Source organism: Nerophis lumbriciformis, linkage group LG34, assembly GCF_033978685.3.
Source record: "Nerophis lumbriciformis linkage group LG34, RoL_Nlum_v2.1, whole genome shotgun sequence".
Classification (NCBI taxonomy): domain Eukaryota; kingdom Metazoa; phylum Chordata; class Actinopteri; order Syngnathiformes; family Syngnathidae; genus Nerophis; species Nerophis lumbriciformis.
Window position 1 is genome coordinate 15,807,501 of NC_084581.2, and position 25,671 is coordinate 15,833,171.

The window sequence follows — 25,671 nt, forward strand, 5'->3', positions numbered from 1 at the left end:
AATTGAATATGGGTTGAAAAGGATTTGCAAATCATTGTATTCCGTTTATATTTACATCTAACACAATTTCCCAACTCATATGGAAACGGGGTTTGTATTTTGTCTTGGATTTATCCATAATCATCCTTCTTAGCATTGGTATAGAAAAACTTAAAAAGCAAACTAAGCAAATACCTAACTGCATAAATAAAAGACATCAGCAGGAATAATAGAATATGTTTTGCATTATTTTGCACAGCATGATCAAACTTTGTAGAGAATTGTGCAAAATCTGCCATATTTTTGTTTGGATATGGACCACAACTATAATTTATGTTGAATGCAAAACACTGATTATAATTGATCATAAAACAACTTGAGCTGAAACTATTAATCGTTGAATTTGATCCAAAGAAAAAAGCATTGAATTATATTCTGTTGGTTCGATTAATCATATTAAAAAATGTAACTAATACAAATGTATCAAATCCGGACCGCATGGAGTGTCCAGAACTTTAAATACACGGACATATTTTCCGCCAGCTGCTGCAATAGAGCACACACGACAGCGATAGCGTGTGGGTGTCGTGATCTGTGTGGCGGCAAACAGCCATGTTTTATTTTTCGTAATACACACGTTAGAAGTGCAATTTCAATGTTGATGGTTTATGATTTATGATTGATATGACTAATTCTAAAAAAGAATGAAGTTTATGGCAAGCAGAAAAATTGTTTCCCAAAAATACCCATTAGGCTAAAAAGTCTGTTTATTGTAATAAAACAAACTAATCAATAGATATCTTGATTACTAAAATAATCGATAGCTGCATAACATACATTGAAAGACAAAAAACATCCTTAAAGTCTTGCTTGATAAACATGGTGCTGGACTAATGATAACATATGTCAACATAAAAATAATATATTTAATATAAAATATGGTTATATATTTGGCCATTTTATTTATTTGTATTATTATTATTACTATTATCTGTATTAGTTAATGTATTGTTTTTTTTCATATATTTTATTTGTATATATATTTTTAATGATTTCACTTAGATATTGTATGACATAATATGTATTATTTATATATTTATTATCATTTGGTTACTTTTTTCATATTATATTTAATATTTTACTATCCATATTTTTCCAAATGTTATTCAAATATTTGCTTTCATTGTTCAACTTTAAAACACTTTTTACAAGTGCAGTCAAATGATGCATTTTTTTAAATCTGATTCATCACACTCTTGAGATGTGATTAACATTTTTAATCCCAGTTAATTACTGTCTTTCATAATTTATATTACCTTTGAATATATTTTGACATAAATGCTATTTAACTTACAGAATATCACATGAACATTCTTAAAAATTGTTTACTTGAATGTATGTCATTTATTTGCTCAAAACTTGGGAACAGCTTTATCTAAAGTCCCATCAGTGTATTTGCCAGTGAGAGCACCAGTCGGAGTCTCTTCACTCATCCTCACACTGACGTATGCATAGACCTGGTCACTGACCATATAACAAAGCACCGCCTTTTAAGTACCCATTCGCGGTTAAGGTAAAGGAACATGTGGGGTCAAAATAAATTGGGAATTAATCAGAGATGATACATGATGAATGAGCTTTTTTGTGTGTGTGATTAATTACATGTGTTAACATCCCTACTTTTTACCAGTTGTTTGACTTCTTGACTCCAAGTTGTACATCTCCAAAAGTAGAAAGTTGAAAATAAACGTCTGTAGCCAATTAAACAACTCCCACAAACGCTTTTTATTCCAAAAGCATCCACCGCAGGACTGGTTCCCCCCTCAAACTGGTTTTAGTCATTCATCATCACTATCAACAAACAAGCAGGCTGCTTATCTGTTAAGGTAACACAAACTAAACGCAGGGACCACTGTTGGTACCTATTTTGTTGCAAATAGCATGCACATTTTTTGCACATGTTTGCACGCTCCAATTTCAAAAAAACAACAACAGGAATATTCATAAATGTTTACTTAATTAGCATATAAGGAAAAATAATAAGAGAGATACAACAAAAATGGTGTCAAAAGTGCAATGTGCCAACTTCTCCACTAGGTAAAGCCTCTAATATCCTTTATCTGTACTACTTAGAATGCATCCATAAGACATTCAGTGGGCTACATAGTTGTTGTCTACCATGATAGGCATTCATTGTACTCACTCTGTGTCTGGGTGGTAGGTGAAGCATTCATGGAGGTAGAGGTCGACTAAATCCATGGGGCTCTTATGCCACCATGCTCTGAGTATGTGCAGAAAAAGGTCTCCTTCTTTTCTCTCGGCTCTACTCGCTTCCTCTCATCATCCTGCTGTCACGTTTCTTCTTTCCCTTTACAGTTCACAGTGTTGTGACTCTCTGGCTGGGTGCCTGAGCAAAGACGGCCTCCAGTCAAGGTCCGGCCACACGATTTGAACGGCCTCCACCCTCCTCGACGCCGAGCCAGTGACTGATTGGCTCTCGGCTGATCCAATGGAAGCCAGCAGGTGGATTAAGGCAAAAGGAGGAGGAGGACGAGGAGGAGGATGACGTTCATCTTGTGACAGAGCAGATCATATTCCTAATTGTACTTCGTCTTAAGAGAAAATAGTACTGCATGTCATGTAAAAAAAACCTCAAACAATTAGATACACCTGCACAATGTAATACATCCAATTATTTTTATTAAATTTTTAATTATGTATTTTATTTTCCTGTTTTTTTGGTTTCTATATTTTTTATTTATTTTGATGTATATATTTGTAATTTTTGGATTAATAATTATAGGATTCGGGGGGAGTTTTAGTCTATTTAGATCAAATTCAATATAATATTTTACTATCCATCCATTTTTTACCGCTTGTCCCTTACAATAATAACTAGACATGCACGCACATTCCATTCCAAGTGTAATTGCGCCAGCTAGTGGAGAAGTTGGTATATTACAATTTAAAATCGACATTGTCAACTAAAATAACATATTTCATAAATGTCACAACACAAGCTCTCAGTATGATGCGATCTCATGAAATCATCAGTTGTAGCACATTGGAGAAAATTCTGACAAAAGCTGTGTGTCGTCATCCTGGCATCATCTTTTCAGCAGCCACATCAGGCAACATAAGGACACAGGCTGTTTTACAAAGCAGGCTTGAACTGACTTACAGCCAGTGCAGTACTTTGAGCTAATAAGCTATGGCGATGTGCCTAATGTGATGCTTTCACCATCCACACACATACACGCAAACCGAGAGGCGCTTTAAGTCGCGCTTGGCACAGACACGCACACACAAAAAGCTAGCGGGTGCAGATAATAAACCCTAAAGAAAATATTGATGTTTTTCATATCCTGAAATGTAAAAAAAAATGCACTTGCAATACATTTGCTCAGCACTGACACCATAAACTAAGGCCCAAATGCTAAAAGAGAGCATATAATTGCTGTGCAATGAAAAGCATGTATTTCCGCTTGTTGTAAGTTATTTCTTATTCATACATTTTAGTTGTTTTTACATTTTAAGGGGTTTAAAAAAAGGGTATTTGCCATTTAGAAATTACAGGCATTTTAGATCAGGGGTGTCCAGAGTGTGGCCCGGGTGCCATTTGCGGCTCACAGCTCAAATTTTGTTGGTCAGCGGCATTATGTTGAAATAAAATCAAACAAAAAACAACATTAAACACAAGGTCTGTCAAAAATAACAAGTTAACTCATTTGAATAATCACAAAAATGTTGCATTAATCATGTATATACGAATATACAAAGATTAATCATGCAATTCTCACACTGTGCGATTCAAGAACTCCTTCATTCCGCACTCCATCCAGCTGTATAATCACTCGACATACAGCAATAGATGATATCTATTACCTGACCGCTTCTATGTTAGCCTCCTCTCTTTGTTTTTAATGCATATTTTCTGCTGGATCTACTCTCTATTTTATGCTGCCCTTTTTTTGCTGCAGCTGTTACATATACTGTAATATTGTACATGGTAATTGGGATTTGTTATATATTGTATATCCATCCATCCATCCATTTTCTACCGCTTATTCCCTTCGGGGTTGCGGGGGGTGCTGGAGCCTATCTCAGCTACAATCGGGCAGAAGGCAGGGCCAAAACAGATAGACTGACAACATTCACACTCCCATTCACACACTAGGGCCAATTTAGTGTTGCCAATCAACCTATCCCCAGGTGCATGTCTTTGGTATATATTATATAAAAATATAATATGTCAGTATGTTATATACTGTACATATAATATGTAAAAATTACATATATGTTATATTGGTACTATGGTACATTTTTGCTCTACTTTATACCTTTTGTTTTCGCCCTCTTTTTGTGCCCTTGTGTGCATTATCCTTTCCATCCTTTGTAACTGAGCGACTGTGTGGAACAATTTCCCTTGTGGATCAATAAAGTTTGTCTAAGTCTAAGGCTTGCTCTATGATCCGTTTTCAAATCAATGCATATGTCCATGCAAAGAGATGAGGGAAGGGACTGACTGGTGTGCTCACTGGCTAATTTCACTCCAAAATAAATCCTGATGGGACTCTAGATACAACTCTTAGCAAGTTTTGAGCAAATGAAGGATGTGAAACATTTAAAAAATGCTCCTGGATGATATTCTGACGATAAAATTGAATTTGTAAAAAAACAAATATATATATATTTTATTTGTATTAATTAAAATCATACAAGTGAGTGATAAACAAATCATGATTAATCACAATTCAAAAGTGTGATTAATCTGACAAAAAATTCTAATTTAGTAATAATAATAATATAAAATAATGGATTTGACTTATATGGCGCTTTTTTCTAGTGACTCTATGCTTGTGACACTGAGAAGTGTCATTCACTTCAAATTCACAACCTGATGGTGGTAAGCTACATTTGTAGCCACAGCTGCCCTGGGATAGACTGACAGAAACAAGGCTGCCAATTTGCGGCAGTGGCCTCTCTGACCACCACCAAACATTCATTCACATTCCTACACCAGTGTGAGCTACACCTCGACAGCACTAGTAAAAAAATCTAAGAAAAATAGGCAAAAAGATGTAATGTTATAAGAACAAGCTGACATTTTAATACTAATAACAATCATTTGCATTGTCAACTATAACACATTTGTCTTAAAATATATATAATCACTGTTTTTAGCTTTTTTCATTTACTTGTTGTTTTTTTGTTTACTTGATTGGCCCCCACATGCTTCCACTTTACAGCCCTTGGTGGGAAAAGTTTGTACACCCCTGTTTCGACACTTACACCCAACTAATTTTGAGCCCATAGAAATAGAAGTACCCTGAATAAATGACTTCATGAGGCTATTATAGCTGGTACAGATGAGGAAAAACATGATAATAATTAATTGAAGATTGAATATGAGGTATACATTAGGCCGGGGGTCAGCGACCCGCAGCTCCCGAGCCGCATGTGGCTCTTTGGTGCCGTCCAAGTGGATTGAAAATGGAAAAAGATGGGGGGGGGGAAATATTTTTTTTGTTTCAGTATGTTTTTTGTTTGAGGACAAACATGACACAAACTTTCCCAATTGTTAGAAAAGCCCACTGTTTAATATGTTTGTGTGTATGCTTTACTGATGAGAGTATTTGGCGAACATCGTTTTGTCCTACTAATTTTGGCTGTTCTTGAATTTACCATTGGGTGGACTGTGACGCAACAGTCTGTTTACATGTAAAATCTTCCCCTCCTTCTTTGCCTCATTTTGTCCAGCAAACGTTTTATACTGTACTGTGTGTGAATGCACAAAGGAGAGCTTTATCGATGTTATTGACTTGTTGGAGTGCTAATCAGGCCTATTTGAGCAGTGCTAATCGATGCTAACATGCTATTGAAGATGGCTGTATGTACATATTGCATCATTATGCCTCATTTGTAGGTACTGTATATTTGAGCTCATTTAATATTCTTTAATTTAATCCTCTTTGTATATAATTTAAATTTGCATGTCTTATGACACATTATCTGTGCTAATCGATGCTAACATGCTATTTAAGCTAGCTGTATGTACATTTTGCATCATTATGCCTCATTTGTAGGTACTGTATATTTGAGCTCATTTAATATCCTTTACTTTTATCCTCTTTGTATATAATTTAAATGTTCATGTCTTATGACACATTATCTGTATGTAATATTGGCTCCATTTCTGATAGTTGGTTGTGTGCCATGTTGTTCCAGACCACAGCAAACGTTACCCAGCTTGCAAAGATTGTAATAAATACACTAGTCGACAAAGACAGCCTGTCCTTTCCTTTAACTTGGGCACACACATCTCTACCTTTGGCCATTAAAAGCGAGTAATTTCCAGGAGTTATCTCACCTTCTGAGTAGCCTCAGATTTACTAATGTTTTCTAATGTCAAAATGTGTAGAATAAATAATACATTTCAAAATTTCTGTCAACGAAGATTTGCTCCAGCCTCGACATGTAGTCATTTTGATAGTAGGCTATTATAGCTAATATAGACACTTACGTCATGTGTTGCCTTCATTATAACACTTGTATAACACTTTTAAAGTAATTTGGATAGTAGGCTATTATAGCTTATATAGACACTTACATCATGTGTTGTCTTCATTATAACACTCATATACGGCTTTTTGTTTTTTGCGGCTCCAGACAGATTGTTTTTTTTAATTTTTGATCCAATATGGCTCTTTCAACGTTTTGGGATGCCGACCCCAGCATTAGACATTTCCCATCGCCATGGATTGGTCCAGTTGGTCTCCTCAAACTTTGTCACCATGCTACACCCAAACGGTATGCCAAAAGCCCAGACACTTACCAATTTACGTCTGTACATCTTTCAAGTGTTTGTTTTTTTAAATTTGGAAGCAATCCGTCAAAATTTGTAGGCCGCAGGGATAAATGGCCAGAATAACCCTGAAACCCAAAATGGTGGACTTTTCCAATTGTGATAGACCAGGTGAAACTGATCAACTACTTTTGAGCAGAATGGAGGTACACTTGGTCATTGACCAAATACTTAAGAACCTAAATGCTTTCCATTGGGATAGCATTTCTCGGAAGAGTGCAACTGAATCACGCACCCTTTTGCATGTTAATGATGTAAACGCAAGCTCCCCCACAACACACACAAACACATCAGGCCACAGATCTCGTAGGTGTAATCTACTTAGGGTCCAACTCGCAGCCATCCGTCAATTAGCGAGACTGAGGCAAAGACTCTTGACACAGTGTGCAAACATAATTGTTTCACTGCACTAACATGGCAGCACGCACGCACACACACTCGTGTGCGCGCGCACACACTGGAGGAGTTCCCAGAAGGCAGCCAGTGCAGGGAAATGGAGCGAGACAGAGCAAAAATAAAAGTATACAGTAATAAAATAAGCCAGGTCCATTAGTTACAGTGGGAAGATTTCGGAATAGTAAATTGACGGGTTGGGCAGACTGATGGGCACTTGTAATCGTTTTGATGTAACGACCTGTTACATGCTAAGGAGGGTTCAAAGTCACTCTGAAAAGGAAACAAAGTTCCAAATTTTGCTACTTTTTAGAACAAGTCTTTACTGATGGCGGCCCTCCGCTGTATTATTGTTGCCTTCTGGTGGATGTACGCAAAAGGGGACTGCAATGTCCATGTTATTTATTAATAACCATCTAAAAATGGTTATCATACGTCTCCAACTCGGCTGTGATAAACTTTGTGACACCAATTTCCGCTGACTCATTCCCCAGTTTATTTTTCATTAATTTTGATGATTTAGCATTTTAATTCAGCAGGCTTACAAATGAGATAACTGTGGCGCTAATGAAGTTCTTTATGCTGGAGATGCTATACACACTAGACTTTGTAAACTGATGATAATACACAATTACACACAAGACTCATTCACGTGCAGGAAACACAGCCAATCTCATTTCTATCTCGACAGGTGGTCTGTTTATCCGTGTGTGCCTCTCAGGCTGCCTGTGATAAACCAAACCTATAAAGCATTAGTCACATCAGCACAACCCGATGAGATCGAATTGAAAGTCTGATCTGGTCAGTTTTAAGGTATTAATTAAACAACACATTGATTATTGTGGTTGTAGAGCAGCATGCTGAAAGGTAGGCCAGTCAGAATGTAATTTTCTGCAAGGTTACACATATTAATGACTTGCTTTGGAGGGTCGTCACAAACGAATATGCAATTATAGACGCACGCCGTGATGAGACATGTTAGCAACGCCTTCAAAAAATACTCCTTTGGTAGAATCTTTAATTACATTGAAGCTCAGATGAGGTGAATGTTTGTAGTTGCTTTTGTCCGAACTGCTCTGCTGTGTTTTCTTTTCTTTCTTTTTTTTTACATTTTACAATGGTAACTTCTTTTTACACTTGCATGACTTAAAGAGTGCAGATTTGCAATACACTTTTGGAATTAAAACTAAGAGATGACAGTGTATTATAGTGTAATATAGTACTATAATTGTATCCCAGCAATGTTAATCATATACAGTGTTGGGTTAGTTACTGAAAAACAGTAACTAGTTATAGTTACTAGTTACTTCATTTCAAAAGTAACTTAGTTACTAACTCAGTTACTCACACCAAAAAGTAATGCGTTACTGTGAAAAGTAACTATTTAGTTACTTCTTTTTTTCTTCTTTTTTTTTTAAAGCTCCAATTAATGCCCTTTTAGCCTTCATTTCAGTACTGTTATTGCACTGGAGAATAATACAATCTGTTGATCAACTTGACATACATTTGTATCACTGAACTCTGCTAAGCAATGTGGTCTACATACAACACACAAAGACAAAGATATGTTACAAAGGCCAATTTGTTTCTCGCCAGAACAAATTGACAAAACTATTTTAAATAGCTGCAACATAACATACATAAGTAACAAACAGCATAATAACAGCATAGCTGTAAAGCAAGAAAGGCACACACTACATACACAAAGCCTAACCAGGCATTTTTTCCTCAAGAAATTCTGACACAAAATCATGTCTGAAGCCCAGAACACTCTACACATTTCCCCAGTTTTAGTTTAGAGATAAGGAACGATTGGCCTGGCCCACTAGGATCCCTCTTTATGTTTGTGAACTTTATAGTCTATACATTTAGAGTGATGCGTTTACAGCCACACAAAAAGTCGGACAACTCCAACACCACACATAAAGTGTAATTCCAGGTCGTTACTCTATGATTTACCAATCAAATGTGTGCCTATTCTAGTATCATTTATTAGGAATCTTAATTTATAAATATTAATCATTAAATGCTGTTAATATATTAAATACATACTAATAAAAATATATTTTTTACAAACAGGAAGTTGCAGGAATGTACACATGATCCCCTGCTTACATTTCATTGTGCAACATGTGAACGTTTTAATGGGAACTAAATGCAATGTCTGAAAGGGATACAAACTATTTCCAAAGCAGGACCTCCACCCAGACAAACAATACAAGTACACAGTTCATGAAAAACAATATTTGTTGTTATTGTCATTGTAAGTGGGCCTAAACACTTGTTAAAAATGGAAATGACTGCTGTCATTTGATTATAATAATAAGAGAATGTTGTCTGTCTATCTGTGTTGGCCCTGCGATGGGTGGGGACTTTTCCAGGGTGTACCCAGCCTTCCGCCAGAATGCAGCTGAGATAGGCTCCAGCGACCCCGAAGGGGACAAGCGGTAGAAAATGGATGGATGGATGGAGATGGAACTTGTTATTTAGTCAGGTTTGGGACAGGTGTGCTGCTGGTGTAGCCACAGTTCTGATGTTGCTCACATGGGCTCCACTGAATGCTCAGGGAATTTTTGCGTTTGCTCACACACATGAACAATTAGAGGGAACATTGATTGACAGAGTGTGTGTACCTTCAGTGCTGAAGTGTCATTGGAGTCTCTATCTCTCTTTACTAGCTTCGTCGAAGCATGTTGCTTATGTAGCTTGTTTCAGCAGATTTGAATTGCTGTTTTGGGCAGTAGATGGGATCTTTGATCCAAAGCACAATTTACATTTAACTAAAATTTTATTTTCTTTGTGCTCGACAAAAGAAAAATAGTGAAAATATCTCCATGTTAGCAAACTCGACTTCTGGCTCCGCCATGATCAGACACGCCCCCCTCTCCTCCCTCTCCTCCCTCCCCACACACAGAGCGCATGTCTCTCTCTCTTCTCCGGCTTGTGACGCAAGAAGAATCAGAACGATGACACAGCAGCGCTCCGATAAAACACACATAAAAAGTAACGTAAAATAACGCAGTAACGCATCATGTAGTAACGGTAACTGAGTTACTGAATATAAAAAATAACGCGTTAGATTACTTGTTACCGCCGAAACTAACGGCGTTACAGTAACGCGTTACTTTGTAACGCGTTAGTCCCAACACTGATCATATAACATATAAGCACTTCTGAGAATATATTTTGTAGATATATTTGTAATGAATCCCCCACCAGCTGGTAATTAAGAATTGTTGAGTCCACCCCGAGAGTCTTCTAGCTCACTATGTATGGCCAAGTGTTATTTCAATCAAGGGAGACTTGTGCATTGCGCATTCCCAAGACTTTGGAAAGATACGCGCACGCATACACATTCTTGTATTTGTTACTTTCTTGAGACCTCTGAAAAATGCCTACCTCTTTAGAACCACCCTTTATAGATATATAAAGAATTGTATTTACAACATTAATAATATATACATACTATGCAAATATAAAAAAGGTAAGCTTTTTGTTTGTAATTGGTTTTTAATCTTCATTATTTACTTCAAGTTATTACAGTATCTAAATACATATTTTTTTTAATACATTTTGGCCAAAGGGGGCGCATTTCAATTGCTTACACACACTTGTTATTACATATGTTGGCCAGAGGGGGAGCACTTCAAATTTTGACACACACTTGTTATTTCATATGATGACCAGAGGGGGAGCACTTTTAAAGCCGACACAAAGTCAATTTGAAAAATCCCTCCATTTTGGGACCACCCTTATTTTGATAGATTTCAACACAAGGGTGTTTTTTGTAATGTGCTTAAGGCCGATGACAAACGAGTCAGGGATCACAGATGGCCCCTGTGCCGCACTTTGGGCAACCCAGCTCTAAAAGCTAACTGTTAATGGCCACTATAGTCTTAGTACCGTAGAGTATTTGTTCATCCTATGGTCACATATGGGACGCGGGTTGTCTTACGTCAGCACCGGAAGTCGTAAAATCAGCTGTTCACCTGGCGGGTTTTTTGGGGGATGAATAGGGAAGTCCTTCTTTAGCTGCCGTCTTGTTTTATCATATATTGCTGCCTTTGCACCTGTCAATGTTTACTTTTGTATGCACATTAAATCAACAAAAAAATCCTGACTTTGGAGCAATGCTCACAGACTCTAGTATTTGGCTCTCTATTAGATGCAATGGTTTTCCGTATTGGGACCATGATTTCGGTCCTAACTTGTTCACTGGTCCTTATATGGAAGTTACTTTTCCTTGTCTCAAGAAGGGTAGAAATACAACACACACGAGCGCACGCACATGTTTTTGATGGAAAAGATAATACCACTATGATTCTCCCTCGTTATCCTACGAGACACTTGGATCAAACTGACAGAATAATATAGTCATATCTCTAAACATTTTAATCAGTGGCCTAGTGGTTAGAGTGTCCGCCCTGAGATCGGTAGGTTGTGAGTTCAAACCCCGGCCGAGTCATACCAAAGACTATAAAAATGGGACCCATTACCTCCCTGCTTGGCACTCAGCATCAAGGGTTAGAATTGGGGGTTAAATCACCAAGAATGATTCCCGGGTGCGGCCACCGCTGCTGCCCACTGCTCCCCTCACCTCCCAGGGGGTGATCAAGGGCGATGGTCAAATGCAGAGAATAATTTCACCACACCTTGTGTGTGTGACAATCATTGGTACTTTAACTATAACTTTTAATTACCATGGTCCTATTATAGCAGCTGTTAACTTCATTTTACACTTGAATGACAAAAATAGAAGCGCCTTCAGAGCATCCGATTTCAAAGCACTGTTCTGTTTCAAAATTGAGAATGGTTGAAAATCAGCATAATAGCTCAAAATTGCGCATCTGACATCTAGATCTTGAGTGCAAAACAAAAAAGAACCACCTAAAACAGCAAGGATGATGTAAATATGATATCTGCTTTTGCATTACTAAACTCTAAAAAAAAAAATCATGTTATTGGAAAACCCGCTCTAAATGTATGCTTTATATTACTATATTTTTTTCATAACCTTTTTTTTTTTAATCAAGAATTTTTCAGCATTTCTGGCAAAAAAAATGCAGATATTGTTTAGAAACTAAATGGAACCATGAAATTATGAATTATGTAGGATACCACACACGCACAGTGACACAGCAGACGTTATTGCAACCAATAAAAAAAACAACAGGATGAGCTCACCTGGGAGCAGAAGGAACCTCACCTACATGGTCACTCCTTCCTGATCCCGACGTTTTGACAATCCAGATCAGATACAAACCACACATAAGAAAATATGTATATATTAATTACATTACATATTTTCTAGTTTTACATCCATCTTGATGTCTCAGGTTGGGGTACTTACTGTCACTTTCATCCACTGGATGCGTGTTCCACGTCTGCAGTCAAGTCTCAAGGACAAACGCTCTCCTCGCCTCGGGGCTCTGTGGCTCAGTGATGCAGCAGACACAGACACACACACACACACACACACACACACATATTTACACACATGCCTTCCTTCCTTTCCTCCCTCCCATCCAAGTTTACCAACCTGCCTGCCATGCTCGGCTCACAGGGGAGTCCTGAGAGTGTCAGACAAAAGAAAATGTGTCTGGGAGAAGAGCGGGAAGGAACAGCTCACTGGAAGAAGGACGGAAGGGAGAATGAGAGGATGGAGACAAGACAGGATGCAAGAGAATGGGATGAGAGAAAGATGGAGGATGGGAGAGGAAGAATATATGAACAAAAGAGCATTTGACAGGACAAGAATAAGTGAAGGAAATGATAGTAAAATAAATTAAAGAAACATGAAGATATGGAGACTTAGGAAGCAATAGGACAAAAGGAAGAAAACAATGGGAAAGGAAGAGGGCAGCATGGAAAATTAAGCTAAAGATGAGTCAAAAGAGAACAAGGGAAAAACCGAAGACACTAGGAGGACGTGCAAAAGGATAGGAGGGAAGGTAAACCTGGGTGAGATGGAATGCAAAGGGGGTGGTGTGAGAAGAGGATATGGAAGAATGAGACAGGTTAGAGCAGAAGCCCTCAATCGGTGGCCCTAGGGCCTAATCCGCGCCACCAAAAATAACACAATGAAACCAGAGTTTTAGATATAAACTGCACATTAACGGAGAAGTTACGTTCTAAGCGGCTTGATAGCTCATTGGGTAATAATGCTTGCTCTAAAGTCATGGACCGAGGGTTCAATTTCCAGTCAGGGAGAATGGTAACATACCGTTATTTTTTTTTTTTGTATTTGTTATGATGACTTTTTTTTTTTTTTTTACAAAACTGGCCTCTACATTGTCAACTGAGAAAATTGTAGGCCCTTAGATAAAGGTAGTTTAGGACATCTGGGTTAGGGTCTGCAAGTTGCGGTTGGGACCTCCCCTATTACCAAAAACCAAGTAACATGGGCTCATGGCTGGAGACGTACTGACTCCTTTGGACTTTTACCACTAACCGTATAGAGATCCATGCACCTCTCTCTCCAAGAAAAGCTGTTTGCTGGAAAAAGTCCTAATTTTCTTTTAAAGGGGATCTATTATGGAAAATAAACTTTTCATACCTATTGGTACCGGTTTGTGTATATTTTGGATCTGCATGAGTCCCAAAAATAGGAAACCAAACCATGGAGACATGGCGAAAATAGAAAGAAAACAATCTTCATTCTTCCTCCAAACGAGCCGTTTGGAATTTGCCCCATTTGTTAAGTTTTTCCAATTGGTGAAGTCAACAGATATCTCCATATATGGTAAAGTTTTACCTGAGGAGCTTTGCACGAGTCGGCCATTGTAGTCTGATGTTCAATAAGTTCCTTCTTTTTCTTCTATCCTCTTGTTGTGGGGCAGATTGGCTCGTACATGCACATGCATCCTCCGCGGTTGCCATTTCTTATACAAAGTAGTTCTTATATCTGTCAGTAGACTATATGAAAGTGTTACAAACTACAACATGCTGACGGGGAGAAGACGCAGTCAAAGTGGAGGCAGGTAAATAAGACCGCCCACAAAACGGCGCTTCCTGAAGACACGGTCAGAAAGCGGCTTAAAGATGGTCTGTAAAACAATCTATGCAAAATTTTGACCAAAGGACCACCATGTCATGTTATGTAAACCACAACGAAGGGTTTTAAATGTAGAAAAAAAATCCTCTCTGTAGAAAGATGACAGTGACAAGAATCTGCATCATACGGCCCCCCCTTCAAGGTGAGCCAAAGTACTGTGTGCCTCGCCATATTTATGTGCAATTTATTATCTGAGTAATAATATTGTTACTTTTATTAAATAATACATACACTGTAACAAGTCCTGGCGTATAATGAATGTTTCTGCTAAAATTATTTTGGTGAGCTAACCCAAGTTTATATAAGATTGCGCAATCAGAGGTTCCGCTTGTATAGCCATAGCCTCAACTAAGATTTCAGCCGTATATACTTATGTGCTCAACCAGTGATTTGTACTTAAAAGATGTTAAAAATAATTGGAATTACACAGAAAACACATTTATAACAGCTCTATAGACTCTAATGTATGTTCTATTTTTTGCCTCACTTGCCTCTTCTGACCCCACATCACAGATGATTTTAAACATCAAAAACAATTGACTTGACTTTGAAGTTAGCTTAACATGTTGAAGGTCTTCTGGCAGCTCACATTTTGGGAGGCGATAAGAAATGGCTTAAAACAAAGTGATTGGGGAGGATAGTGAACCAATAGAAAAAGGACAGCAGATGAAAGTGATTGGAAAGATTTGAGGTATGTAATGTGGAAAAAAAAAAAAAAGTAAAACTCTCACCAACATTGTCAATTCTCAGTTCAGTGCCACATCACTTTATTGGACTTCTCCTGTACATTTTGAACATTTTTATAAGTCATCACAGGGTATATGATTGCATCCAGTCACACTGACTGACTTGCAAAAGTGTCAAGACAAAAACTAATTTAAAGAAATACCAACGCAAAAAATATGCAAAGTAGCATCTTTTCTATTGATTTTCTTTATAATCAAATGCACATCCTGCGTACTATTTTAAAATTCTGACCACCTTTCAATCGACTACATTTATTACATAATTTAAACAATTTTCCAAGCCTCCACTTGAACATTAAAACAATTTAAATGTCAGTCAAGATTAAAACCTTATAACTAAAATATAATAGGGACATATTGCTGCATATGCACTTGATGTGCAAAACATAGTTTTTTCTTTTAAAGGATAAACATTGTGTACGCGATTAAACGGAGAGGGTCCATCCACTTCCATACAGTGTAACTTCATACAGCCTTTATCTTGAGGTATTGTCCAGACTTGTGCGCAACATCAGACGGAACTATTCATAAATATACCACTGACCTGCAGACTGAAGCTGTGTGGTCACTTTATCTGGTGGCCTGATAGTTGCTGATGAGGGAGAAAGGCCATAAAAGATCCTCCAACATGGAGTTTCAGCTCACATCCACTCACCAGCTCCTAGGCTCCTTGCAGTCTCCCCAATATGGGAAAGAGTTCTTTCCAATGCCTCCTGTACAGCTATTTTCCTGCAGTGACGCCTCACTCCTTAGCCCGCTTTTTAGGTCCCAAAACTGTGCTGTCAGTTGAAACCTAAACCTGCGCCCTTCGGTCTCTGTAAGGCCCGGACGGGCTCAGTGATGCCCCGCCCCTCTGGGCCTAGGCCCATGCCCGGCTTCCACCCCATGCTCTGTAACATGCGGCTGCCCACGTTGGTGTCCGGGATGGGGGGCATGTTCTCCCCGACCACTGCTGAAATGAATTAAATGGAATAGTTGAGGGAAACTTACGGATCAGTAAGAACAGTGCTGCAAAAAATGCTAAACATTGTGCGTTTACATATACATAAATGCTCTGCTATATCCATCCATCTTCTACCGCTTACCCCTATCCCAGCTGCACTCGGGCAGAAGGCAAGTATTTATATTGCGAGCACACGGCAATCAACAGATTTATGCAATTAATCACCAGGAAGTAGCCGCTCCAGCTTCAATGGCACCCTGTGTTTACTCTACAAAATGTCAGAAGCTGAAGTATCATGAGTAGTCCTGCAGTTTTATATACCTTTGTACGCACTTTAAAAAGTTGCTCTCAAAATGTAGAAACTTTGTTTGCTGGTTCAGCAGTTCGCTGCTTATCACTATTACATGGTTATATTGGTGCTGTGTTTTGCAACTTATTGGTTCATAAATGACCACGTGCTAAAGGAGAGCTATGTTTTCTTGTCCCACTTTTTCGTGCACTCAAAAACCTAATCTTTTATGTAAATAAATTAAGTTGTTAAGTTATATTTTGCAATGCCCTCTTTGCAGTTTTTATTTAAGTTGATTATTGCGCATGTAATTTGCAGTGATGTACAGCTGCACTATATGATACTGAGAGGCATTATAAAATATTTTGCTGACCCTATTTAGAAAAACAAGAAGGGCAAACTAGCTCTGAGTATGTTGCATTGCTGTTGTGTGGTCATTGTATGTCTCTTCCTGGAAGTTCAGTGTTCAGTGACAGGAAAATGGCCCATTAAGGCCTTTTAATCCTCGCTTTATATGCACGCAGTGCTGGGTTAAGCCACCTACTCGTTTACAGACACAACGGTTGACTTGTAGGCCGGTCCCCGGGCCAAACTTTTTTGCATTTGTCCGCCACCTGCTCTCCTGCAAGAGCTTGAAATGTGTAGCAGAGTGGCTGAAGAGCTTATCCAGCGGCATCCTATGTTGCTGACAGCATGACTAACAGCTGAGTCTTGTCCAGCATAGGAAACAGGGTAAGGAGCTACGATGGGAGGGGCAGGGGGGTATGGGAAGCAGCGCTAATCTGCTACCTTCTCAATATCAACCATTAGTTAATGTGTCTTGAGGTCACATCAGTGTACTGGGGTAGAAGTAAAGAAAATGAGGGCAATGCAAGGAAATAAAAGCCTAAAAACTAGTTCAAACAAGAATGCAGGCCTCCAAAATGTGCAGGTTTTTGTGTCACAATTTAAAAAATATAATCTCTAGAGGAAGTAATATGAAATTTACTAAATCATCCAGTAAATTATTAAATTGTGTAAAATATAAAATGACAGCATTGTTTTTATTTTATTTAAAATGATAAATGGGTTATACTTGTATAGCGCTTTTCTACCTTCAAGGTACTCAAAGCGCTTTGACAGTATTTCCACATTCACCCATTCACACACTGATGGCGGGAGCTGCCATGCAAGGCGCTAACCAGCAGCCATCAGGAGCAAGGGGTGAAGTGTCTTGCCCAAGGACACAACGGACGTGACTAGGATGGTAGAAGGTGGGGATTGAACCCCAGTAACCAGCAACACTCCGATTGCTGACACGGCCACTCTACCAACTTCGCCACGCCGTCCTAATGTCTAAATCAAGTTGATATAAATTACAACACTGAAACGTGTTCAACAAGGTGAAAAAGGACAAGAAATGTATTTTCAATCAATTCTTATAAACAGAATAGCAGCAAGTGAATCGGTGCTTCATATTCAGCTCAGCGTTCAGATAGTACATTAGTAGCACAGATGAACAGTGTTTTTCTTCCAAGAAATAACATTTGCAGGATGACATGGCGAATTATACCAGTTTGTTGTTTAGGTCTCCCCAATGGCTTTGTTGGAGGTTTTCGCTTCTTGTCGTGAATCATTCTATGCGATCTGTAGCCTTGAAAGTAATAAAAAGACTTCCCACATATTTCGCAGGTGTAGGGTTTGAACCCTCAGGTGCACTTTAAGTGTCTCGGCTCGTGTGTAACTTTTCCCGCAGATGGCGCACAGGTGAGGGCGTTCTCCGCTGTGAGTTTTGAGGTGCACTGCGAGGTAGGAGGCATACAGGAAGGCCTTGCCGCACTGCTCGCAGTGGTAGTTCTTTTCCCCGCGGTGGGCCAACTCGTGTCGTTTGAGGCTGCACGACGAGATGAAAGTTTTTCCGCACTCGGAGCAGGCAAACGGCGAGTTTGTGGTGAGAATACGTCTGTGGATTTTTAACGACTATGTTTTTGAACGGCTTGCCGCAGATTGGACAAGCGTGAGGCTTTTTGTGACTGCTGCGGTGCTCTTCAAGTTGATCTTTTAGGGGGAAGTTCATTCCACACTCTCCACACACATGATTGGTGACTGAGGGCGATTCTGTAGTGGGACTCTTCTCCTCCGCTAACGTCCAGTTTGACTCTCCTTTGTGAACCTTCATGTGTGTTTTGAGGTTCCCACTCTGCGTGAAGCCTCTTCCACATATGAAGCACTTGAAAGGCCTGCTCCCCGTGTGGATGACAAGATGGCGTTTGAGGGCAGTGTTATGAGGGAACACTCTGCCACAGGTTTACAGGTTTTAACAATATATTGAACTTATCTATATCATTTGTGGCCTTTTTAATTTTCGCTTGCTTACTTTTATATCAATTTAATGGCATTTTTAATTATTTAACGGCATTTTTAATTATATAAAAACACACGTTTGTTTAACGGCTTTAATAGTGTAAGATTTAAAAAATGCCATTTAAAAGCCCAAAGGAAAGCGATTAAAAAAACACTATTTAAAAGCCCAACTGAAAGTGGCATGAATGTGTCAAAGACACGTGTACCATATTTTTCGGACTATAAGATGCACTTGAAATCTGTTCATTTTCTCAAAAATCGATACTACGCCTTATAACCCGATGTACCTAATGTACGTATTAAATCTGGTTGTGCATACCAACCTCGCAGCAATTTGTGGTACAAGGTGTAATGATAAGTGTGACCACTAGATGGTAGTCATATTAGATACCAGAGTCGTGTATTAGTGAGAACATGATGGATGGATGGCCAAACCCGTTTCAGGAGATCTCCTCAATGGTCAAAAGCACTCATGTGACTACCGGGCGCCATGACTGCTACCAACTTTAGTAGTATGGGAAGTGAAGGTTCGCGAACAACACTGGAGCGCCACCGACTACAGCATCTTGTGCAAGATAAACACAATACAACATCTGCGTTTTGTTCAGGAGAGAAGACACAGAAGCTAATACAAATAACAGAATAAATGAACAAATTAAAGAGATGGTTTGACAATAATAGACTATCTTTGAATCTCAGTAAAACAAAATAATTGCTTTTCGGTAACAGTAGAAGAGAAAGTTAAACACAAATAGACAGAGTAGACATTGAAAGACTAAAAAAACAAATTTTGGGTGTAATAATAGAGAAATTAAATTTGAAATTTCATTTAAAAATATACTGTACATCATAAAGTGGAATGAAATACCTCAATAATGAATAAAACAAAATATGTTCTGGACCAAAAATCACTCCATATTCTTTACTGCTCGCCAGTGTAACCATATCTGAGTTATTGTGCAGATGGGAAAATAACTGCAAAAGTATACTTATTCACTTAGCATGTTACAAAAAAGAAAGATCAGTTAGAATAATAATGAGTGATATAGTGATTACAAATATATTGGAGGCCACTGGTTGAATGTCGTGTCTATCTGTGTTGGCCCTGCGATGAGGTGGCGACTTGTCCAGGGTGTACCCCGCCTTTCGCCTGAATGCAGCTGAGATAGATTCCAGCAACATAAATACAATAGACCTGAATAGACCTGCTAATCGGCAGTCCTTATAATCCGATGCGCCCTATGGTCCAAAAAATACGGTACATGTATATACAGCATATTGTGTTCACATTGTAATACTGTGGGAAGGAAGTCAAACACAAAAACACACCAATAAAAACATGGCAGAGATATATTAAGAAAAGTCGACAGCTGGTAATAAAGCACCAGATGGTGCATTGAGGTGTGCATCCAAATTACCTGAGGGCGCCATGGAGCCGAGGGGGGCTGCTTTCCGCCTCCGTTTGACATCCCCCATGCACAGGGAGCCGAGGTGGCCGCTCGTCTGTCTGCAGAAGCACAAAAACATGAGTAATACGACCGCCGCAGAATTTTGGATTTAAGGGTCATTTATCAATGAAGGGAAGAGGTGAGATAAGTCATAAGCAGCGGTTTACGGGTATCCTCACCTGTTGGCTGTTTTTACAGAGCAGCTTCTCCAGTGGCCTCTGTCTGGACGAGTGTCCCAGTGCAACTGCAGCAAAATATTTAGTCAACGTTGGAAAATTACACAAATGTATGTTTAGTTTTTTTGGCATTACTTTACTTTACCATTACTTTTAAAATAAGTGACAGAATCATAAATGCATCAATTCAAAGGAAAATGGCAGCAAAATGGAATTATTTAAACTCACCTGTCCGTGGTCTCTCCTGGAGCCTGAGCTGAACCATGGCCTGTTCAAAGTGATGCTTTAAAGTTTGCGTGTCATATTCTCATTAATACTCAACAGCAAGCATGCGACAACTCGTAAAACATTATTCAACTCTTTCTTTGAAAATCATTTTAACTTTATAAATACAGGTTGTGTTTAGATCCCACTACATCACTTTGTTTAGTTGTTAAGAGAAGAGTCAAACAACTCACTCCTGACCGCCGCAGCCCTGCTTCTGGTGTCCGTGGAGACGGTTCAGTCGGGCCTGGAAACCTGAGGTGCACAGAAGACTGATTGGTGAATCGGTAAACATTACAGGTATTATTTGAGATGTGCAAGGATCTTTAAAATGTAAGACACCTGACATGTGCCAGGTATAATGTTTTCAGTAATTGACTAGACTGTGTGCTAAAAGCAATGATGACCAGGTTCAAACTTTTGAAAAAGCCTTTCTGATGAGCACTGGCATTGTTGTCCCTGTTGCGCCTTCTACTGGCCACCTCGTCCTTCCACTATCATTAGCCGCCTACCTCTCTTGGCATCGGTGGTCATTAGGGGGAAGGACCCTGTGAGTATGTTGTTGAAGACCGGGTCCGTCAGATCTAGTTCCTCCGAGCCGGCGTCCCTCTCCCACCAGGGGATGACCCCCGCCACGCCACAAGCGCCACCAGGTGCCGAACCGGAGCCGGGCTCACCCTCGTAGAACCAATCGCTCTGCTCGTCGTCGCCTAAATAAAGTTGGATTTTGGGAATGCAACATGTATGAGCCGTGAAACTAGTGTTTGCACTTTAAACATCAACACCTTTAGACCTTTTATAAAGAGGAAGTACCTTGTCTGCCCTCATCGTTGGTGTAGAGGCCCCCGTCACTGCTGTTACTCACACTGCTGGTCTCACTAAAACAAAGCAAATACTCATTAGTTACTAATAAACGACCACTTAAAGAATTGTGTAAAAAATTATTCAAGGATTAAATAAATGCAAGTAATAGTGTGGATAATTTTTATATCTACTGCTTTTCTTGAATAATGCACATATGCATTTAGTTTGTAAATAACTAAATTGTATTAATTTACGCTATTTCACTGTATTATTTATTGCATTTAAAAAAAACATCTACTAGTTGATGTATTTATTCTGTTGTATTGCCTTGAAAAAACAAACGCTAACCACCTGTCACTCATCTCCTCATCTGACCCCTTCTGCACCTCCAGCTCCATCTTGTCCTTAGAGGCCTCCAGTGGGCATGTAACGAGCTCCTCGCTCTCCACCACCACGCCTTCGTCGGCAGCCTCCACCCCAACTCTATGGGGGAGCAGCTTCCTCTTCTTCATCCTGTTCTTCCTTCCCATCGGCCCCGAAAGCCCACCTCCACAGATCTCCATGGCCATCCTGCCTTCGTTGGGGCTCAGTCTGTGGGGTCTGGCTCCCATGCGGGGTTTGGGGACGGGCGGAGGAGCCAGCATCATAGTGGAAGGGGGCTCCGGCTCTGCAGGCGGGTCCACGGCCATGCGTTTGACCTTGCGGCGTCGCCTGAGGCTGCGTGTTCCTTCTGCGGCTCCTAAGATGCCCAGGTCGTCAGGCCACAGGGGTCGCTTGCCTCTGCCCATGTCAGAAGTCAAGGGGGTGCGGCGTTTGGGACCGAGCTGCTCATCGGAGTCGCTGTTGTCGCGAGCATGACTGTTGGCAGACACGCCTCCTGTGCTGGCACGGTAGTCCTGCAGCAAAAATCAATACACACAATATTGTGATAATGTGATGTGAGCCAATACACTTTCTTGGCCCTGATTCAAATGATCTGCATAGGCAAAAATTTAAAAACAAATTTAGAGAGGCACATTTAGCCAGATATGCACCAAAAATATACAAACATCCCTTTGTATATTACATTATTAACATCCATTGCACCGGTCGCCAGGGGGGGATCTGAACCGACGATGTCGTTGTGGCTTATGCAGCCCTTTGAGACACCTTAGATTAAGGGCTATATAAATAAACTTTGATGGATTGATTGATTTATAGAGTTTCATTGAAATCGGTAATGTAAGTTTTGTGTGCGCAGAGGTGATGTGTTTCAATGTTCTACTTTTAAGTAGCAGAGCATGAAACTGGGAGAACCAAGCCGCATTGAACGCATCACTTACAACTAAACATTACTATTATTTTTATCCAAGAGAAGGCTGAGGGCAGCAAGAAACAGGGAGGCTGCAGCAAAGAGAAGACAGGAGCTAAGGCAAGGCGTAAGCAAGCCAGTGCTTCTTAATTATTTTTTGTTATGCCCCACCAGGAAGAAGAAAACATTTCGTCTCCCCTAATCTTTGCCGCGACTATATTATTGTTTATCTATAAAATTGTTATAAGTACACCTGTGCATAACATTGTATCCTTATTAACATTAAAGCAAACAAAAAAAAACATAAATAAATATAAATCAACTTACAACAAAGAATACATCTATTAACATTGTTTTTTAGTCTGTAACAGAAAATATTTGAAGTGTGTCAAATTGCCAGAAAAAAAAAAATCCTTTAAATCAAACTATAAACATTTTTTGACCGACTTAAACCATTTGATACTGAAAATTAAAATGAAATCCATCCATCCATCCATCCATCCATCCATCTTCATCCGCTTATCCAAGGTTGGGTCGCGGGGGCAGCAGCCTAAGCAGGGAAGCCCAGACTTCCTTCTCCCCAGCCAAATGAAATCAACTCAAATAATAATAAATTACAATTGCTCAGTAACATTAAATCACTTTTTATCACAATGAGTAAGTCAACATTAATGGCTACAGAGCACGTTTTGCAGTGCAGCTTGTCGAAGAGGGGTTTGAAGCCTTATACTAATAAAGCATGGTCCCCAGTCTCCGACATCGCACCGAGGCGCGCCCCACAGGAGAACTGAGGGAAGGTAACATGGTTACAATGTTGACTGCACCCCAGCTGATCCTGATTCTAGAAATTGCATCTTGTGGTACCTGCTTCTGCCAATGGAAAAGTAAAATTGAGAACTAAATGGTCTTACCTTGTGTTCCTCTACACTGGACTCCGAGCCCTCGCTCAGGTGTCCCGTCTCCCAGGGCGGGTGCGGGTTGTCCGAGCGCCGTTTCCTGCCTCGGCGTTTGCGTGCCTGTCTTTTCAGCAGGCAGCCCACGGACAGGGCGTGGTCACCGCCATCGCCGAAGCCGCCCCGCGCCGCCTGCTCTGAGCTCTCCTCCAGTGCTGACACCAGATCATGGACCAGCTCGTCCATAGTCCGGCGAAAGTGCCTTTAAGAAGGATGATCGAGTGTATTGTCATTACTCAGCAAGTGGAAAATCTTTGTAAAAGGTTTTAGGGGAAATTTATTTTTTAAACCTGCTAAGATACCTTTAGTTTTGTCAGAAGTAAAACTGACTGCACATACACTTAGCACACAAATGTACATATTTTATAGAGAACTCCAGCAAATATGCTCCAGGGAGTCGGGGAGGCCACCATTGACCCGGTCATAAAAACATTGGCATTAACAGCTGTGGCTGTCGGCAAACTACTTATGTTGATTGTATTAACCCCGCAAGACTGCAAAATCTGCATTTTAAATATCATGAGTAGTCAGCAGTCATCTACCTCTGCATGCAGTTTAAAATACATGTGGCCCTTCTCAACTGTTGGTTAAACTCTGTTGCAGCAGTGCTGTGCAATGTAGTTTTTAATAAATGTGGTTAAAGATTGCAACGTCTTACTTTCCGCTTTCTCATGTACTCTATAACATTATTAAGGTTTAAAGAAATAAAGCTTATATATATTGTAGGGCCACAATTAAGACATATTGAGACTTGTTCACAAGTGAGGGAAGAGTGGATTGTGAGATCGACAGGCGGATCGGTGCGGCGTCTTCAGTAATGCGGACGCTGTATCGATCCGTTGTGGTGAAGAAGGAGCTGAGCCGGAAGGCAAAGCTCTCAATTTACCGGTCGATCTACATTCCCATCCTCACCTATGGTCATGAGCTTTGGGTTATGACCGAAAGGACAAGCTCCCAGGTACAAGCGGCCAAAATTAGTTTCCTCCGCCGGGTGGCGGGGCTCTCCCTTAGAGATAGGGTGAGAAGCTCTGCCATCCGGGAGGAGCTCAAAGTAAAGCCGCTGCTCCTCCACATCGAGAGGAGCCAGATGAGGCGGGTCGGGTGGCATCTGGTTAGGATGCCACCCGAGCGCCTCCCGAGGGAGGTGTTTAGGGCACGTCCGACCGGTAAGAGGCCACGGGGAAGACCCAGGACACATTGGGAAGACTATGTCTCCCGGCTGGCCTAAGAACGCCTCGGGATCCCCGAGGGAAGTCTGGGCTTCTCTCCTTATGCTGCTGCCCCCGTGACCCGACCTCGGATAAGCGGAAGAAGATGGATGGATGGATGGATGGTCTGCAGTATTTGTTTTAACTTTAAACAGCACTCATAACTTTTGCATCATCAAGCTGTCAGCTGGCAGTACAACTGTCAATAGTTTGCTATTCCATTCTCTGACTGCGAAATTAATCAGCGTTGCACCATGTTGAGAGTAAATCGAAAATCACGACCATTTGCCACCTTTGTAAAATCACGTTAGCAAAAATATTATTGACTAATTCCACCGTACAGACAACATTCAAAGAGCTTACCTCTAAATAATAGGAGTAGTCTAAAACATATATTGAGGACGGGCCCTCCGAATCTTTTTCTTGTTTTGTTGTTAGCTTGCAGGCTAGCCAGTTGTTAGCTCGCGCTTCCCGTTAAATACCTTGACAGCCATTTTAAAAGCAACTACGTATGTGAGATGTAGTCTCATTCATACCAGTTAAAGTCACGTACTCCATGTCGTATGACAGGCAAGAAAGGCCACTACTCACAAAGATGAGGAGGCTACGAGGCTAACCAGTTAGCATGGCTAGCTTCTTTTAGCAAGTCGAGCCGGCTGCTGCTGCTTTCACGGACGCGAAAACACAATGTTGTATGTGATTAAAACAAAAAATAGAACACCTACCAGCCGTTTCCCGCTTTGCTGATGGTTTTTCTGTTAGCCGCACGGAACATTAAAGCCACCGAATGCCGGGTATCTTTAGCCAGAAACAACAGAATTGCATTTAGATATCACAGGGAACATCCTGACACAAAAACAATGAGAGAGGAGGAGGTTCCTGAAAGCAGCAGCAGTAGGTGCAGGTGCCTTCATA

The 25,671-nt window shown here is 40.1% G+C and overlaps 3 protein-coding genes across 8 annotated transcripts in view; 1 reads left to right on the plus strand and 2 right to left on the minus strand.

Moving 5' to 3' along the window:
- Window positions 1-2,532, plus strand: part of fez2b (fasciculation and elongation protein zeta 2b) — an 86,336-nt gene extending 83,804 nt beyond the window's left edge. Inside the window, exon 10 of one of the 2 annotated variants that reach the window (XM_061929984.2) lies at window positions 2,356-2,532. In XM_061929984.2, the coding sequence (XP_061785968.1) occupies window positions 2,356-2,390 (35 nt within the window). In that variant the 3' untranslated portion in view covers window positions 2,391-2,532. The remainder of the gene's footprint in view (window positions 1-2,355) is intronic. The other variant, XM_061929983.2, reaches the window with a different exon arrangement.
- Window positions 1-14,875, minus strand: part of LOC133576610 (estrogen-related receptor gamma-like) — a 51,549-nt gene extending 36,674 nt beyond the window's left edge. The window contains exons 1-2 of one of the 3 annotated variants that reach the window (XM_061929978.2): window positions 12,588-14,875; window positions 12,422-12,461 (exon numbers count right to left, since the gene is read on the minus strand). Coding sequence is in view for 1 of the 3 variants with exons in the window: in XM_061929976.2 (XP_061785960.2) it covers window positions 2,183-2,238 (56 nt within the window). In the remaining 2 variants the exon portion in view is untranslated. Of the gene's footprint in view, window positions 1-2,182; window positions 2,393-12,421; window positions 12,480-12,587 lie in introns of those variants that run through there. The other 2 variants (XM_061929977.2, XM_061929976.2) reach the window with 2 other exon arrangements.
- Window positions 14,876-15,034: 159 nt separating this feature from the next.
- Window positions 15,035-25,630, minus strand: gpatch2 (G patch domain containing 2). 3 transcript variants are annotated; one of them, XM_061929974.2, is made up of 10 exons: window positions 25,482-25,630; window positions 23,507-23,750; window positions 21,656-22,200; window positions 21,314-21,378; window positions 21,013-21,210; window positions 20,695-20,755; window positions 20,465-20,504; window positions 20,240-20,304; window positions 20,031-20,119; window positions 15,035-15,986 (listed from the first exon to the last, which is right to left on the minus strand). In XM_061929974.2, the coding sequence occupies exons 1-10, from the start codon at window positions 25,529-25,531 to the stop codon at window positions 15,820-15,822; spliced, it is 1,524 nt and encodes a 507-aa protein (XP_061785958.1). In that variant the 5' UTR covers window positions 25,532-25,630; the 3' UTR covers window positions 15,035-15,819. The 3 variants fall into 3 exon arrangements, with proteins under 3 accessions (XP_061785958.1, XP_061785957.1, XP_061785959.1); XM_061929973.2 differs by having other exon boundaries at window positions 15,035-15,989; XM_061929975.2 differs by lacking the exon at window positions 25,482-25,630 and adding an exon at window positions 25,120-25,337 and having other exon boundaries at window positions 15,035-15,989.
- Window positions 25,631-25,671: the final 41 nt, after the last annotated feature.

What these genes read in the sequence shown, in the direction of transcription:
- gpatch2 (XM_061929973.2), bottom strand. Translation starts at nt 25,531, where the DNA reads ATGTTCCGTGCGGCTAACAGAAAAACCATCAGCAAAGCGGGAAACGGC. An exon ending in GATGAGGAGATGAGTGACAG is followed by an intron (nt 21,379 to 21,655) that starts GTGGTTAGCGTT and finishes GCTTTGTTTTAG; the next exon opens with TGAGACCAGCAGTGTGAGTA. An exon ending in CAACGATGAGGGCAGACAAG is followed by an intron (nt 21,211 to 21,313) that starts GTACTTCCTCTT and finishes AACTTTATTTAG; the next exon opens with GCGACGACGAGCAGAGCGAT.